General features: G+C 37.2%; 1 protein-coding gene across 3 annotated transcripts in view; it reads right to left on the bottom strand.

Moving 5' to 3' along the window:
• Positions 1 to 18,742, bottom strand: part of OXR1 (oxidation resistance 1) — a 455,727-nt gene that overhangs the window by 361,426 nt on the left and 75,559 nt on the right. For all 3 annotated transcript variants that reach the window (XM_027575402.2, XM_027575393.2, XM_027575417.1), the window contains exon 2: positions 6,771 to 6,929. In XM_027575402.2, the coding sequence (XP_027431203.1) occupies positions 6,771 to 6,793 (23 nt within the window). In that variant the 5' untranslated portion in view covers positions 6,794 to 6,929. The remainder of the gene's footprint in view (positions 1 to 6,770; positions 6,930 to 18,742) is intronic.

The raw sequence follows: 18,742 nt of genomic DNA, 5'->3' as shown, positions 1-18,742 counted from the left end.
TTAGGCTCTCAAACCCACTCTCTCTTCTCAGCATCTTAATATAATAGTCATTCATTCAACATGTGCTTACCATCCTGGGAAATACAGTATTTTGCTACTGAAGCTTTTCCTATCACTCAGAAAGCCTCATCTTTTTTTTTTTAATTAGAAATATTAGCTTTTTCTTTATGTCTAAACTTCTCTCTCTCTTCCAATAAGTGACTGTTGACAATTCTGACTTTTACCCTTTACTATACAACTCAGGGTAAAAAATTTCCCTTTGCAATCTCTCTACTGACCCGCATTTCTCCCCACTGTGAGTTCTGAGCACTTTAAAAAGAGGTAATTCAAGTCTCTACTTCCTGTGCCACTGCAAATATTGCCCCTGAGAGCCTGCCATTTAACAGTGTAAATAGGAAAAGTAGTTTGCAGAACGGTGGTTAAGGCAACCTTTTAGAAAAGATTCTGACTTTTCCCCTTCTTTAATACAAATAGACTGTTTCTGTCTCTCCAGAATCTTTTTTTCCTCCTAAATACTGGTGCCAAAGAATGATATAGAGGGATTCACTTTTTCTTGTATCCATTAAAGAACTTAAATAAAAATATTATAATGTGAATAATCTGACAAAGTATCTACACTTCTAACTTTGCATCTTTCTCATTTCTAAGGGTTCTAACACACTATTAGTTTTGGATAAAGAAGATAAGTCAAATTAGTTTTCACCTCTTATTAGAGAGCATTACTGAACTTGCCAGCATTCATAATAATATTTTAGACTATAAGCATATTCAATAAAGACCATTTACCACTTCTAGATGTATTAGTCAATACATCAATAACTTACACAATTCAGATTTTACCGTATTTCCAATCTATGGGCATCCGTGGGTTTGTTGACTTTCAATAAAACTCTATTAATCAGCTGCAAGTAAATATTTCCTTGACAGTTAGCACATCTTCAGTATTTATAAGGAACTAATCTGGTAAAACAGTTAGTGTGTGATACAGGTCCTCTTCTAAAGTAAAAAAGGAGATGAGTTGATAAGACACTTTCTCAGAAACACGTATTTTCTCCCTAGCCTTGATGTCTGCAATCCAGAGAGCTAACAACGGGCCTCACCAGGTGCTCTGAATGACACAGAACCTTGCGACCCAGCAGTAGTTAATAATTTTCCTCACAACAGAAGTACTTACAATAGTAAAAAGTGAATTAGAAAAGGTCCAATCTAAATGAGTGAAATAAATAACGCTACTGGCGTACAATGTGACCCAGCCTTTACACATGACGATGTTGCTCTATATCCATCAGAGATGACCATGGAAATTACAAAGTGAAAACAGAAGAAATGCAAAATACAATGCATGGTTTGAGTTCAGTGTTGCAAAACTTTATAAGTAGAAAAGAATATATCTCAGCATTTATAACTGTGGCTTTCTACATATGGTAGGATTTTGATCATTTTTTATTGCTGCTTTATATTTTTCTATAGTGTTTGACTCTCCATAATTAGCATACTCCTTTATTTTTAGCAGTAAATGCAAGAGACGTACTTGCACTCCTAAAAAGTAAGCCATTTCTTCCCTCGCAGGAGAAACATTTAACATTTTATTTCCCCAAACACCCTGGACATACCTTTTACTTATTTTTATTTATTTTTTTTAAAGATTTATTTATCCCAGAGAAAGGGCAAGAGCATGGGGGAAAGGGCAGAAGGAAAGAGAGAATCCTGAAGTGGACTCCCCGCTGAGCGCGGAGCCTGACACAGGGCTCAATCCCATCACCCTGAGATCACCACCTGAGTTGAAACCAAGAGTTGGCAGCTTAACAGACTGAACCACCTGGTGCCCCACCCTGGATGTACCTTTTAGAGCACTTACCACATTAAGTCACTTATTTGATTACTTAGTCTTCTTGGCTAAGAGATGAGCTCCTATAAGAGTCATCATTACTTCCCATTAAGACAGCATCCCTGTAGTGAGCCTAGGGCACAGCACATTACAGATGCTCAATGGATTTTGACTGGCTCCTTGCCTCTTACTTTCATTCATCCAGTGTCTTCTTTCTCCCATATACCTGGCTCTAGTTCAATTACCTTCAGCTCTATCAGGTGCCACAGTCTTTAAGATGCTGTGAACAAAAGCTGAAATGTGCACAGGCATCACAACAAAAAACAATTTGGGGTCAAAAAGATGGCATTTGGCAAAATCAGTTATGCCACCACCAGGATCACTCTCTGAATACTGGTTAACATATGTACAGTAACACTAATACAACAGGAACTGAGGGTGCAATAGGGCCAGGGGAGTAGAAAGTACTTGACTTAGTAGTGGAGGGTCTCTATGAGATGGGCAATGGAAGAGTCATTTTAGTTGAATTATAGCAAAGTACGGATATCTTTCTGTTGTGCTTCTTCTGTATCATGATGAAAACCTGACAATTCCTAGCCTGTCACATGACAAGTAGAACTAAGATTTATATTTTGTTGTTTAGGTAGCTCACCTTATATAATGTTGAAGGTTCACCTAAGTTTCTGATGGCAACAACCTCTTTACCTCCTCTAGGAAATTAGGGCACTCATCCACTACCCCCACTCTACCCTCAATACTATTCTAATGCCTGATAGTGTTCCCAGGTCCAGATACTCACTTCCTTCCAGGAGAGGCCCCAGGTATCTATATTTTAGGAAATTAAGGGAAACATTCTGGTTGGAAATGGGAACTAGGGCACTTGCTCTGAAGCCACACGCACATAGCAAAGGTATCGCTTTACCAGATAGTGTTTGTTTCGTATAGGTAGTTAAGCCGTTAGGGGTACCAACCGGCTGCCTGCATTCATTTACTAACTCTGCTACTTGGTGGCTGTGTCATATTGGGAAACATTCTACTAAAGCTTCTGTGCCTAAATTCTCACTTGTGGAAATGCAAATAGCAACACTATATGGCTAATAAGGTTGTGTGAGGAGTATGTGGGTTAATATCCACAAAGTGTCTAAAAACGTGTCTGGTACAAGGTAAATGCCATGTAAATGTTCACTCTTGATAATATTTACTTAGCTTTCATGTCATAAAAATTGAATGTTTTGAAACAAATGATTTGAAACATTATATACATATACATTATATAAACATACATTTTATATATATATTACATATAATCTTATAAAAATGTTAAAAAACAGACAGGTTGAAGATGATCATCAGGGAAGAAGCACTAAAAGTCCTTTCAAATACTCCTTGGTATCACACCATTTCCCTCTTTGTGCTATAGAAAGAGGACTCTTTTTCAACTCTCTCTGCTTCCTCATGTCTCCTGTTAATTACCTCTGCTACCGGCAATAATTCTTTCCCTCAGATCATAGCCTGGAATCTGTCACCTGTTCATAGATGTCTGCAATTGATTCTGTACATCCCTTTGTCTCTATCTCAACCAAAGTCAATTCAATCATTGCCTCCCTCTGGTAATTATTTACTGAACAGAAAGATTCATGAAACATCTGTTGTATGTTACCATGTGATCAATTCCTACCACTCTCCTTACCTGAGTGGCACTGCACAGTTTCCCAGAAATTTGGACATTTCCTAGATTGTATTTCTTTTTGAGATTCTGTACGAAAGGGCCAAATTCTTTTATATTTTTTTCAAATGTCATACCCATAACTACTAGAGCAAGGAAGTTTCTTTTAATAAGCAAAAAAGATAATTTTCCTATACTCGGTATTTAAAAGCTGGGAGGATTGCTTGGATGGTTGTTAACATGAATTTCTAAATTCTTCAATTGCATGCAGGGATCACAATTAGGCCCCCTTTCCATTAAGTCTCAGAGTCAAGTTTTAAAATCAACTCATGGATATGGTTAGATATGTACAATGTCATGGTAAGCAGACCAAACGGTTCAGAGATTCAAGTGGATTTTGACGATAAACTCTGCTAACTTAGTGACATAGCCAAACAGAGGGGAGTCTGGCAGAAGTGGAACTCCAAAGAATCACAGAGATAAAGACTGACAGTGTTACTCTAATTCCCAGACATGAAAAAGCTGCCCTAAGAAGCATATGGGAGTGTCTGGAAGATATATCCTTACTGACAGATATATCCCACCAGGTGTACCCTGTCCCTAGCTGGATTCCTTGAACACTGGAAGCATAGAACTCTCCCTGCAATGATTATTTGATCATCAGCCAGTCCTCTGACTTAAGAGTCCCACGAAGTTTTCCACAACAGTTAACAGAATGCACTGGTCAGGCCAAATCAAGCATCCCATGCAGTTAAACGTTACATATCTTATTTTAAGTTAATAATCTGTCAAACCAGTTTCTCTTCCAATGTCAGTCAGTATTTTCATGTCTTAGTTTCTGAATTTCAAAACAGAGAGCCAGAACCTGGACTATAAAAATTTCACTAAATTAATGTAATTAATGCCAAACTCCACACTGCTGAATAATGGTGTAATACTGGTAAAAGAAACTAAGAGCTCTCTGTATGGAAATCTAATGTGGAACATTAGTTGTAGCCAGAATTAAGGGTACAACTGAAGGAAAATATCCAAGATTTCTGTAAAATTTGTACCTTTGAGATGGAAAGAATTCAAACAAATTTCAGATATATAAATTCTTTGATATCCTACAATCAAAAAAAATTTTTTAGAATGAAACTATTTGCCATTGAATTACCTATTTTGCATTTTTTTTTTTTTTAGATTTTTTTTTTTTTATTTATTTATTTGGGAGAGAATGAGAGATAGAGAGCACGAGAGGGAAGAGGGTCAGAGGGAGAAGCAGACTCCCTGCTGAGCAGGGAGCCCGATGCGGGACTCGATCCCGGGACTCCAGGATCATGACCTGAGCTGAAGGCAGTCGCTTAACCAACTGAGCCACCCAGGCGCCCCCTATTTTGCATTTTTTCACTCATTTGCACAGCATAAATGTATAGAATAGCTACTAAATTCTAAGAGCTGTGCTAGACAACTGCGCTGGAACCACAACATACAATCACTTCTCTTTGTGGAGCTCACTGTGTTTTGAATGGCCCTAACGTCACATTGAAGGGATGGCCTTTGACTAAACCATTACATCACATCAAGTCAGCCGTTAGCCAAGGTACATACCAAGGACAGCTTCAAATGTTTGCCCTGTCCTGAATCTGGGAACCAGGCCACACCACACCCTATCTTGAGATATGACAAATCATACCTGTGTTTTAATTTCCTCCACCCTCTCCTGCTTCTTATTTGTCTCTTCTTATTATATTCTCCTCCTCCTCCTCATTCTCTTTCCTGTCGCTTCCCCCTCATCTTTTTCTTTCTTCTTTGGCAGGCAGCCGGCTTTTTGAAGATTCATCTCCAACACATGCATTTGCCAGGGGTATACTTTCTTTAAATAAATGCACCCTTAATATCTTCCAGGGGCTTGGGGGCGCCTGGGTGGCTCAGTTGGTTAAGCATCTGTCTTTGGCTCAGGCCATCATCCCAGGGTCCTGGGATCAAGCCCCAGGCTGGGCTCCCTGCTCGGCGGGGAGTCTGCTTCTCCCTCTGCCTCTGCTCTTCCCCCACCCCACGCCCACTTGTGCTCTCTCTCTCCCTCTCAAACAAACAAATAAATAAAATCTTAAAAAAAAAACATCTTCCAGGGGTTTGAAGGAATTCACACATTCTATAGAATTTTCTTCTTACTTTAATGGTGATTTTATTTTAATAATATAAAATGTTTTACAGTAATAATTCATAACGTAAATAGTTCTTTCATTTATTTTTACAGAATATATTTTATCTTCTTTAATTCATTTCTTTTTTTGCAAACTGAGATCCTTAGCACCCAGGAGGAATCCAAGGACATATTCTAGTGAGCCCATAAAAACTGGGTCCTTTGGAAACACTACTCTAAATCTAAACAAATAATTCTACCCTTTGCCCTAAAGAAATTGCTTACTTAACTGAAAATAAACAGATGGAGCTAAGTGGCAGAAGCCAGTCTTTCATGCTATCTATATTTCCAGCACAAATTAAAGACAAGGATGAGATGGGCTCCTATGAAAATGGGCAATATTACCAGGTCTTTCTTATATTCACATATCGAATACTGTGAATTTGTATCATATCACTTATTCAGCTCTTTATATTTATAAAAACAAAATCCAAAGTCCAAAAACATGGCTTCCAATTCATCCCTGCTAGTATTGCTCTTTGTTGCCATAGAAAAGTTGTTGATTATATGCCAAAAAAAAATCTTCATACTTCTTATTTTAAATTACAAACAGCATTTAAACATGAACTGGAAGTCAAAGATTATTCAGAATGCCAGCTATTTAAAGATATGAATCTATAAGGGAATTTTCTCTTCCATATTAGAGTTCTATTCCCTCTAGTTTGGGTAGATCTGTTGAAATAGAAAGTCTGAAGAAAAGTACTGATGAGAAAATACCTAGCCAATCTTTACAGCTTCCCTTGCAGCCTGTTCTTCCTGCAGCTGGGATTGTAACAGTAGCTAGGATCACTCAATGAGTGTTTGATTCCTACTTATCTCTCCACCAGGATGTTTGGAAAGAAAGGCATGGAATGTCACTGGGAGTCATAAAAGGCTTGAACGCTTTCCAGAGCCCCCAGATATCACGGTGCTGAAAGTGTAAAAGTCTAAATGCTGGGTAGCTTTCCTTACCTTAACGCAGGACACCAATCTCTGGAAACCAGACTTTTAAAGTTCTTTCTCTGTTCCAGTTCTGACAGTACCATTTTCCCACAAAATATTGCTTGAGGATGTGCATGCATATGGATTAGGTTAGAAGGTAATTCACTTACCATGATAAATTAGATACAGACATTGCAGCAATTTATGGAGGAGTCTTGTGGAGAAGTATTCTCTAGATTTCAGAACAGGGAATGAGTAGGTCAAGTAGACAAGACCACTGGGAATTTTAGCTTTGCTGCTGGAATGATGCACTTACAGTTTGAAATAACCTATAAAGAAAAGAAATAAAATGATATATATAGAACCCAGTCTATATGACTTTTCAGAAACATATTTCATCCAGGTCAATAGTTTTGTCATGGTCTAAGACACACACAAAATACATTTTTCTTAAAATATAAGACATATTGTAAACCAAAGATAAAATTAAATCAACCCTATGATAAGCTGAATGCTTTACCTTTAAAATAAGTTTAAAGATTAATACAATGTTCATTCCCTGAAGGAGAGAATACAGGGAAAGAACAGAATGTGTTTTTAGATGCACCAATTTTTTTTCTCCATATGGTCAATCAGTTATGCTCTCTAAATTAGTTTTATATATTTGTACTAAAAGGATCAAAACAAAGATCCTAATTGGCCATAGCACGCATGAAAAAAAAAAAAAAGCTCCTTGGCACAAATTATTATCATGTCCAAAGCTGTAACAAAAAAATAATAATAATTCACTACAACTTCTAAGCAAATGAGAATTTATATTGAGGAACATGTGGGAGGCAAGCCAGTATGTATTTACCTAACCTTTCCACACACTTTTTATGAGCATCTATTCTGCAGTGTGTCCTATGATCTTGAACCAAAATTTCTGTAGGGCACAATTAACTCTGTGGTACTGTATGAGGGACTTTAGTTCAGGTCATTAACCCGGTACAGTTCAATTAAACAAACATTTATTGAAGATATACTATGTGCATATATACTGTCCCAGGTACAGGTCAGGAATAAGGATAAATGACACATGAATAAGACATGTTTCTGCCTTCAAAGGATGTTTTATGTAAAAAAGATGATTATAATAAAATGGAGTAAGTTTTCTAATAAAGGTTTACACAGAGTATATAGAAGCAAAAAGACTGAGCAAAGCCAGTCTTAGGGATTTGGAAGGATTTCTAAAGAAGATATGGACCAAACTACTAACATTAGGTTTGGCTGCAAATTAAAAAAAAAAAAAAACTGCAAACTCAGAGTGGCTAAGAAAAGACAGTTTATTTCTCTCTCCTATAAACAAATCTTGAGTCTTAAGAAGTCCAAAGAAGATACAGCAATTCTATAAACACACGAGATGGAGGCTTCCTTCTTGTCATTCTACCGTTCTCACCATGTGGTTCCCCTACATGTTCCAAGTGGCTGCTGAGCTCCAGAGAGTCTCTGTGTTCCAGTCAGCAAGAAGAAGAAGGAAAGAAGGATGTTTTCTGAAATTTACACATGACATTTCTCCTTGCACTTCACAGGACAGAGCTTAGTCTCTTGGCCACTCTTATTCTATTGGAGACTAGAAAATGAAGCCATTATTCTAGGCAGCTACAAACCAAGATGTCTATTAGAAACTGGGGATAAAAGTGAGTATTGGGAGAAAACTAGCATTGTCTGCCATTATGTTTGTGACTTGGTGACCTTTACTCACAATATTTTATGATTCTGTACCTACTGCAAAGTGACAAACGTGGGGCAGAGGTGAGGTGCAATCAGTCTGTGGTTTGTTGGTAATTTTACATATTTGGTATATAATGTTAAACACCAAACTCCTTCAGTTTTCTTAAATCATTCATAGAATCAACAAAATATTTTGTGTGCCCTATTATTTACCAGACTCTAAGTATGAAGGACACAAGATTAATAAAATATGGTCTTTGCACATAAAGAATTTACTGTCTAACATAGATGTCATCATGTAAAAAAATAAAACAAAATAAAACGCACTCTGAAAATTGCTGAGTATATACAAGGGCACATGAGCAGCTACAGGGGAGTAGAGAAAGAACCATAATTCTAATGGATTCTAATTTTAATAGACCCTGTCTGCCAGTTGAGTAAGCAGCTATAAGATCTATAACCTAAATGGTCTCCTTACATTCCCAAAGAGGTTTTCAAGTCCACCCTGCCCTTGGTTAATTATTAAAGCATATAGACTTCCATCTGTTAAGGACAGAGGAACTCCAAATTCTGCTCCCAAAATTGGTAACTTCAAACTCTCAAAATCTGTATTACCTGATTCTTATCAAGGGTTCGATTACCAAAAAGGAAAAAAAAATGTATGTACTATTGTCTGATATAATTCATTCAGATAATCTTCATTCTTAATTCTATTTTTAGAGAACTGTGTATCCGGATGTCATTATTTTAATATGTAACCAAATTACTTTTACTGAATTATACTTTGGGGTTTTGCCAAGAGTTTGCATTGGGGGATGTCAATAAAGATAATAATAAATAAACAAGTGAAACCCAGGCCTGTGAAGTCAGCTTTAAGGTTTAGCAGGATATTTACCAACACAAAAATGTTGCCCTTATGAGCACTTGAAGCAAAAATGTGCCAAGTTTCAACACTAAGAAAACTATTATTCTAAAATTCTGAGTTGCTTTAATCCTATGGGGACATTATTCTTCTTTCTCTGCTTTAACTTCTGAGAAACTCTGCAACAAATTTGTCACATTTCTTTAAGAACGATTCCAGGCTTCAAGGTCTGCATTTTTATCCTAGCCTTTCTTCCCTTTCCTGGCAAGTTTAATTTTTAACCTGTTTTTGATAAACACACATACATATACAAACATATGCACATATATACATACAAGTGTGTAAATACATAGAAAACCCTCCCTAAGTCTTTTTTTAGAGTGAGAAAGAGTGTAATTAAAAACAACAATTCCAGATTTGCCTGCTTCTGAAGAAGGAATAACTGTGAAGAAATTTGATTTCAGGATCTTTGATCAAATCATATGAAACTATTGTTTTTGTAGGTCAAAATGGCCAAGTATTATCAATGTAGATGGTGCAACTTAATATAACTGAAGGGTTGACCAAGACAGCCTCTTACTGTTGCCTTCAACCTGACTCGACTTTAGACAAGCTTCTTCCTGACTCTAGACCCCTGACCTCTCTTTTCTTAATAGTGTTTACTACAGAAAACTTGCAATTGTAAATTCTTTCTCTGCCCCTTTGAGATAAGAATCTATCAGTTTCTTGCCAATTGTACAACCCAGTAATGTCTTTCTTAAGGACTTCCATCCATTGGAAATGTAACCATCAAAGATTGTGCTCTACTTCCCAGTCTCTGTGGGAGGATAGGTGCCTAACTTCTGTTAAGTATCAATCAGTAAACACAGATGGCCTGACCACATTGAGCAACCTCCTCCTAACATCCTCCAGTACTTTTCAACTAGCTCACTCTAGCACTTAAAACCCTCCTGTCCTCTGTTTCAGCAGAATTGAGATCAGTCACTGTCCCTTATTCCAAAAGTCTTGAATTAAGTTTTCCTTGCCTGTTGAACTCAGCATCGTTTAATTTTTCTTTGGGAGGAATTTTTTTTTTATTATTCCTTAAAGTTCAGGAAAATTTCCTAAGATGCTGGCAATGTTGTTAAAAAGTACAGTCTTTTCTCAATGCCCTTTACCTGTAATAACTGCCAACTTGGATTTTTAAAAGTTTGTATTAAATGTGGACTTATAAAATAAAATAAATATTAGAAAACTGTTTTTTTTCTGATTTTATACCTAGGTATTTATAAGAATAAAATATATGAACATAAAAAAATTCATAGTGGCCATTCATAATGATTTACAATAATCACTCTGGCATTTATTTTGGTATTATATCATCTTTTATTTTTATTTGCATCCTAAAACTATCTAATTTATTTCTTCAAGCATACATACCCACCATTCAATAAAGTTTACTAAATTTTGTAACACAAAAAAGACTATGATGTGATGTTTTCAAAGGCCTTAGAGGTGGACTTGTTATTCCCTTTAAATGGCACTAAATGATTAATTGCTTACCAATGAAACCTTTCCAAAGAAAATATCTTTAGGATTTTCAGGAGATTAAATTTTCTGTACATTTTGATGATTCATAATATTTTTATAAGGATTTATTCATTTATGAGAGAGAGAGAACATGAGCAGAAGGGGCAGAGGGAGAGGGAGAGAGAACCTAAAGCAGATTGAGCTGAGTGCAGAGCCTGACTTGAGGTTCAATCCCAAGACACTGAGATCATGATCTGAGCCAAAACCAAGAGTCAAATGCCTAACCAAGTGAGCCACCCAGGGGCCCCCATGATTCACAATCTTTATGCAGATCCCAACAGCATTCTCCACACCTAAGTACGAATTTATAGCTTTCAGGTGAAATTCTAACATTACTGCCTCACTGTCACTAATTTTCACATTAGGGAAAACTTCTTAAGATATATGGATTGATTTGACTTTGCCTGAATGCCCAGCCATGATTGTAAGTTATAAGCTTAGGCATAACTGTTCTCTTGAGGTCACTCCATTAGCACAACGTTAAGGAAAATAGTATGTGAGTTTAATACAAGATCCCTCATTTGACATATTCATTAAAAATGTGAATAACCTGGGGCACCTGGGTGGCTGAGTCACTTAAATGTCTGACCCTTGATCTCAACTCAGATCTTGATCTCAGGACTGTGAGTTCAAGCAAGCCCTGCGCTGAGCTCCATGCTGGGCCTGGAGCCTACGAAAAGAAAAGAAGAGAAGAGAACAGAAGAGAAGAGAAGAGAAGAGAAGGGAAGAGAAAAAGTGAATAACCCTTGAACACAACAATGGATAATTGAGATTATATTTTACCAAAATAATTCTTTTAATCATTTTATTCATGAATAAGATCTGGGGCTCCAAATTGAGCTGAAAGGAATACCACATTCAAATATGTTCATTTTATTGTAAACACCTTGCCATTTAGTTATATAACATGAAAGAACTTCTGTAATTTTACTTAAGTAAAAAAAAGAATTTTCATAACTTAGTCCCATGAATACATGATTTTGTATCTTTAAGATGTTAAAATTCCATGAAGATCAGTTTAAATAACCTGCCATATGATAAATGTATGTTTTGATATACTCCATATTTAAGACAGTAAATCTATAAAAAATTATTTGGAAGAAGAATGAAAATGATTAAAGGTTCTGACCATATGCACTATTGAGTGTCCATAGTGAAGTGCCCTTGCTTTGCCTAGAAAAAAGAGAGCTTAGAGTCGAAAGGTGATACTAAATATTACAGAAAAATTTCAAACTGGGTAAGACCAAGGTTCATTGGATTTTGTTTAATTCCACTAAGGGCATTATAAGCGATAATGGGCATAAAGTGAAGAATAAAATGCATTAAGTAGAGAAAAAACTTTTTATGCTAAATATTCAAAATAAATGTTAGAAAAATGAATAATCAAAAAAATACTAAAACATTCTGAGCTTTTCAGGGTGGTTTCCTTATTATTATCAGATCAAGGGCCTCTTCCTTGCTTTCTGGTTTCCCTATGGACTTATACCAATATTTCCCAACCTAGCTTCCCCACTCTGGTTGAGCTTGCTTGCTCAAATGCTCATTCCTGTGCCCTGACTAGACTACAAAGTTCTGATTCTTAATCTGTGGCCTGACGTTTTCTTTCTTTTCTAATTCCAAGTATCCAAATTCTTCAAGGATCAATACAAGCCCCATAGATCCTAGGAACTCTTGCCTCATAGTCTCAGGCTTCTCTGATCTCCTCTCTTTCTGAACTTACATCCAATTTAGTAATTAAAATATATTAAGCATAAAAATGTATACATAATTTTTCATGTATGTTATTTTTACTTGCTTCAATAAACTGTAAGTTTAAAAGGTCAAAAATTGTTTTTTACGTTCAATCTTCAAAGCATCTAGATAAGTACCAGTACTCTCCAGCTGTCAATGAACTGGTGTACAAAAATGAGGTACTTTAGCAGCAATACGACTTGAAGGACTGAAAAATAATGGTTCGAACATGAACTTTTTTTCTTATAGTCTCATATTTGTATTATGAATTTCAGAACCTCCAGAGATTTGGAAGAATATAAGTCAATCATTGGGGAAAGATACTCTTTTTCTTGTGAAAATTCTAGTTACATATAGGGACAAATCCTTAAAATGAACAAGAAAATCAAGCTAAGAATTTGCCTTTTCCCTTTATCTTATAGATGTTTCTCTAGAGATAAGATTGTAAAAAAGAGGGTTCTGCCTTGAATTTTTATAATTTATATTATCTTGTTAATTTTAAAATAATAAGTTTATGCATATGGAGCAAAATCAAAAGGATATACAATGAAGATACACAGTTCTCCCTTTTCTGTCCTCTGTCCCAGCCATCCAGTCAGATCCCCTTCACTACAATTATTACTACCAGTATCTTTATCCTCATAGAGGTATTCTCTGGGTTTCTATCTATACCAAACTATTCCTAGCTATCTACTCATCTCCCCGTCTATCCATCTACTTAGCCTTCACAAAATGGTATCCTATTATACACACTTTCTTTGGCACTTTGTATTTTCACATACATGTGTAATCAATCATAAGCCTATATACAATATTTCCCTATGGGTCCACAAATAGGGATGCCTCATTACCTCTAAGAGTTGTAAATCATTTCATTGAATGGATTTACCCTAATTTATTAGCTCATCTCATACTAAAGGAGATTTAGTTTGCTTCTGATATTTGCAATTACATGCAAGGCTGCAGTGTATATCCTTATATATAAGATACAATGTAAATGCATGTTCGTGGATAAATACCTGGAAGTAAAATTTCTGGGTCAAATCTATGCATATTTTTAATTTTAAAGAAACTGGTAGATTGCCTTTCTTAGAAGGTGTACCACTTTACATTCCTACCAGCAATGTATAAGCTTAATTGTTCAGGCATCCCTGCTTTTTAGAGTACCAATAAGCCAGGCAGATTTTATAAATATACTTCCTGAAGTGTATTCAATATTCCAGGCCAGAAATATTGTTCCACACATCCAATTAGGCACTAGGCCTGGTTATTCTACCCCTGTGATATCTTTAGAATATGGCCACTTTTCTCCATCCGTACCACCAGCGTCCACAATCTCATGCCTGCATAATAACAATGACCTTATAAGTAGCCCCACTTTATTTAGTTCTCATCTAAAACATTCTTCTGCAGCACACTACAGGCTGAAGGCTCCTTGTGGATGCAGTCATTTTCTAGGGAAGAGCAGCAGAACAGAGAGGCAGGGATGGTGACGTCAGAAAAACCTGGGCATGATTTCCAGCTCTGCTTCTTGCTAAATTCTTGCCTCAAGAAAATTAAGTACATTCCCTTGCTTGTTCCTTTATTTGAAAAAAAAAAAAAAAGAAAAAGAAAGAAATGTAGGGGCGCCCAGGTGGCTCAGTCGTTAAGCATCTGCCTTCGGCTCGGGTCATGATCCCAGGGTCTTGAGATTGAGCCCCACATCGGGCTCCCTGCTCAGCGGAAAGCCTGCTTCTCCCTCTCCCACTCCCCCTGCTTGTGTTCCTTCTCTCGCTGTGTCTCTCTCTGTCAAATAAATAAAATCTTTAAAAATAAAATAAAATAGAAATGTTAATAGTACTTATAAGGAAGTTCATAGTGAAAAGTAAAAAAAAAAATGCATGAAAGGATTTAATATTGCCTAGCACATAGGAAGAGTTCAAAAAATGATAATGCTGGGGCCCCTGGGTGGCTCAGTCAGTTAGGCGTCTGCCTTCCGCTCAGGTCATGATCCCAGGGTCCTTGCTCAGCAGGGAGCCTGCTTCTCCCTCTCCCTCTGCCTGCTCCTCCCCCTGCTTGTGCTCTCTCTCTCTGTGTCAAATAAATAAATAAAATCTTTAAAAAATGATAATGCTAATGATGATAACAATAATGAAGGAGAAGGAGATTGTGATGATAATAAATTTGTCCCAGTATCCATTAATTGCTCTATTTGCCCCCACATTAAAGCCCCAATTCCTTGAGATAGTTTTTAAGACTTGACAAGATTTAACACCTGCTTCCCTTCCAACCTACCTCTCTCACTGATGCCCCCCCCACCCTTTCTCAACCCCACCCTCCACAAGCCACTCTATTTCAGCTAAATGGACTTGGATTTTCCTGAATCCACCTGTGTCTCTTTAGCTTAGCCATTCCATTCACATGCTAGTCCCATTGCATGTTATACACATATCCCTTTCCCCCTCTGCTGGGCTAACTTCCAAATCATTACGACTCAACATAGACAGTGTTTTGTCCAATCTTTCCTAATACTTGGTAGGTGTAGCCCCCTATGCTCTCTCATAACACCTTGCTCCAAATGCATGATGATGTTTAAAAATAGTGGTTTACTTTGTTAATGCAGGTCTGTATTTCCCTCTAGATTGCAAGACAGACAGAAAATCTCAATATAACCTGGCAAACCTAAGACCTAGCCTAATACCTGGGACAAAGAAGTCCTCAATAAATGTTTGCTGAAAAAAAAAGAAGAAATATCTGAAATCAAGAAATGTAAAATTCCACAGATTGCTGAAGTAAAAGCACTGTCCCTTTTTCTTCTAAATTATAAAAATATCATTTCTTTTATTTTTTATATTTATGGGTTCCAACTTTCTAAATGTTGTTACTTTTTAAAATTTTTTTATATTTTTTGAAACTTGGATATTAATTATGGAATATTAATTATGGAAACTTGGTAGAAGTCATTCCATTTTTCAAATGTTTTGCTACTCAATTTTGTCCAGAATATAATTTAGTAGTAAAATACATAAACTAACATCTTTGCTTGGATATGCTAAATAGGGTCAATCAATCCTAATATTCTAGCCACATCAGTAATCATCACACAGACTTTCTAACAGGATACAGATGTGTTTCTCTAGAACAACTGAGTGGCTAAAGTCATCATGGATGCAGACCAAATGGCGTAAATTCCTCCCAAGTTGTTTTTACACACTATTGATACCTAGCCTGAAAATATAGTCTTTGCAGAGGGTTGAGAAATTCCACATATTAAAACTTCAGATCAGCATAGATGGTAACCCTGGAGACAAGCTAATGCAAAGCTTTATGTGTCCTTTTACTGCACAGCACCTGTCATTTTACTTATATCAAAGCCATTTCATGGGAGGTATTAGTATTCAATTCAGCATGTCAGTAATTGGTCTAAAAGCATTTATCACAGAGACTTGGCTATATTTATGATTATCCTAAGTACCCACTTCAGAAATATCCCCTATGTTCAACTTACAGGAAGTATTTACCACAGCCAGAGAAATAAAGGGTTCTGGACCTTACAGTAATTCTTAGATAAATCATCACACTAAACAAAGATCACCTTAAAGCAGTTTAGGATTTTTTTCTTCAGAATAATTGATTATTCTGCTATAACCAGATATTGTTACAATTCTCTGAGAATAAAATCATTTTATTTTTATATAAACTACAAAGATACCTTCTCCACCTGTGTTTTTGTGCTTTGGTCTCAATGTCTCTTGAACTGTAACGCAATCCTAAGCTTCTCTGTGGCCTCTATCTTCCCTCTCCTCCTCTTTCTGGCCTTCTCCTATACTATACAACCTTTCCTTGTCTCAGCTACGGCTTCAAACTAGTCCTTTCTCTTATGTCTTCCCTTTGCTGACCAACTCCACAAACCGTTCCTCCGCATCCATCGCCTTCCCCTTCTTACCACCACTTTTGCTTGCGGGTTTTTATCCTAATATTCTCATCACCCATCAACTGGCCCATACATAACTACTAATTCCAGTAGCCTCCATCAGACTCCACTCTCTCTGTCCACTTGTTCTGGACACTCCTTCCTTGACTTCCAGGATGCTGAAGCAGCCAGGCTCCCCCACCCTCTCTGCTCTTCATTGAGCCATCATCTCTCTCCATTTTCCTTTATGTGGCTATTCTCCAAAATTCTAACTTTGATTTTCCTGGTGGATAATTAACAGATTTCTATGTACCTCATCCTTTTTCCTGACTTCCAGAATCATCATTCCTAATTATTTATTAAACAGTTGCCCAATTTTGTGTCTACGTTTTTACTGCTTAGTAATATCTCTTTCAGTCATGTCTCCTTTTTATCCCTACTACCATCACCCATGTTCAAACCTTACTGTCTTCTGTCTTGACCAAGTTTTTTTTTTCAGATTTTTAAAGCAACTAAAAATAATTAATGAAGGTAATATTTTAAAATCTTAAGAAGGACCAATGGCTGACATCTTAATTGAAGAAAAGTTTTAAAAGTTTCCTTAGATAGTTCATTTTTTTCCTATGGGTGAGTTTTTTTTTTTTTTATTGAAATATAGTTGACACCCGGTGTTACACTGGTTTCAGGTATACAACGGAGTGATTGGACAGTTCTGTACTTTACCCTATGCTCCCCACCAGCTGTCCCCGTACAGTGCTCTCACAACGTCGCTGACTATATTCCCTAGGCTGTGCCTTTCGTCTTTGGGCAGTTTAAAATCATTAAGTGCTTGGGGGTGCCTGAGTGGCTCATTTGGTTAAGCATCCAACTTTTTTATTTCAGCTCAGGCCATGATATCAGGGTCATGATCTTACAGCGCTCTGCGGCAACGGCGATGGGCTCTGTGCTGGGAGTGGCACCAGCTTAAGATTCTCTCTCCCTCGGGGCACCTGGGTGGCTCAGTTGGTTGGGCAACTGCCTTCGGCTCAGGTCATGATCCTGGAGTCCTGGGATCGAGTCCCACATCGGGCTCCCTGCTCAGCGGGGAGCCTGCTTCTCCCTCTGACCCTCCCCCCCTCATGCTCTCTCTCTCTCATTCTCTCTCTCAAATAAATAAAAAAAATCTTTAAAAAAAAAAAAAGATTCTCTCTCTCTCCCTCTGCCCCTTCTCTCTTCTTCTCTCTCTCCCTCTGCCCCTTCTCTCTTCTTCTCTCTCCCTCTTGCTCCCTCTTCTCTCTCGCTCTCTCTCTCTAAAAAAAATTAAAAAAAAATCCTTAGTGTTTGATAAGCAGCATATTGACATTTGGAAAATAAGCACTCCTACTTCCTTCCCTCAGCACTCGTGTCCTCTGGTACACAGTTTACAAATCACTGGCTGGAAATGGTTGCATTGGCCTTAAAACTTGTCTCTCACCCCTAATCCATAGCACAAATTAATTTTACCAAGGCAAAGCACTTACAGATGCAAACGCCTTGTTTAGAAATAGTCATTCCAAGTGAACAGTCATTCCACGTAGATTTTACACTTGGGATCCTCTTCCATATGGTCTATCCTAAATTTTCTGGCTTGTCTACATTCAGGTTGGATTACTACTGTTCAGTGAATTTGTTTTCACCCTCTACTGAAGGCCTAGCACAGCACACTTACCTTGGGACTAGTCAAACATATTAAATTGAATTCTCAGTGCAAAACTCAAGGTTTTCAGGTATACACTATTGTGCTCAAGGGTAGCACTAAATAAATGAGGCTTTTAAAAAGTATGATATATCTAAATTGCCTAGTGTTTTTAGAATTTACAACAATTCTGATGAGTCACTAAAGGTTCAGTCCCATGTGGAAAGCCTAGCAGAAATGACTGCCAAAACTCGGTTTAATTGAAAACAGAAAGAAACAAAGCAGCAGATTGTTTTTTTCCCCCTAAATAAATGTTTCAAGTAAAAAAAATCGTAGGTACACTTAATGAATCTTTCTGTACTTTCAGAACATAAGCACTTACACATTCAGAAGTAACTTGGGAGAAGTGAGGAAAGCCAGCCACAGACACAATGCATTTTAGGAATATAACATATACTTATTGCTGCTTTCAGCTGCTTCAGCTTTCCTGAAGCCTTTTCAGGCACTGCTTAAGGCCCTTCAGGGTTCAGCCTGTGTCACCTTGTTAATCCTCATCTCAAGTTACCCCACCCTTCCTGCTTCTGAAGCCCTGGCCACATCTGTTCCTGGTTCCTCATCAAATAAACTAAACACTTCCATGCCCGTTTGCTCGGAATGAACACACTGATCATTATGTTCCCACTTCCAGCAATGTCTGTCCCTTACCTGTCCAGAAAATGTA

Source organism: Zalophus californianus, chromosome 4 (genome assembly GCF_009762305.2).
Source record: "Zalophus californianus isolate mZalCal1 chromosome 4, mZalCal1.pri.v2, whole genome shotgun sequence".
Classification (NCBI taxonomy): Eukaryota; Metazoa; Chordata; class Mammalia; order Carnivora; family Otariidae; genus Zalophus; species Zalophus californianus.
The sequence above is the reverse complement of the archived record's forward strand: the minus strand, read 5'-3'. Positions and strand labels throughout refer to the sequence as shown.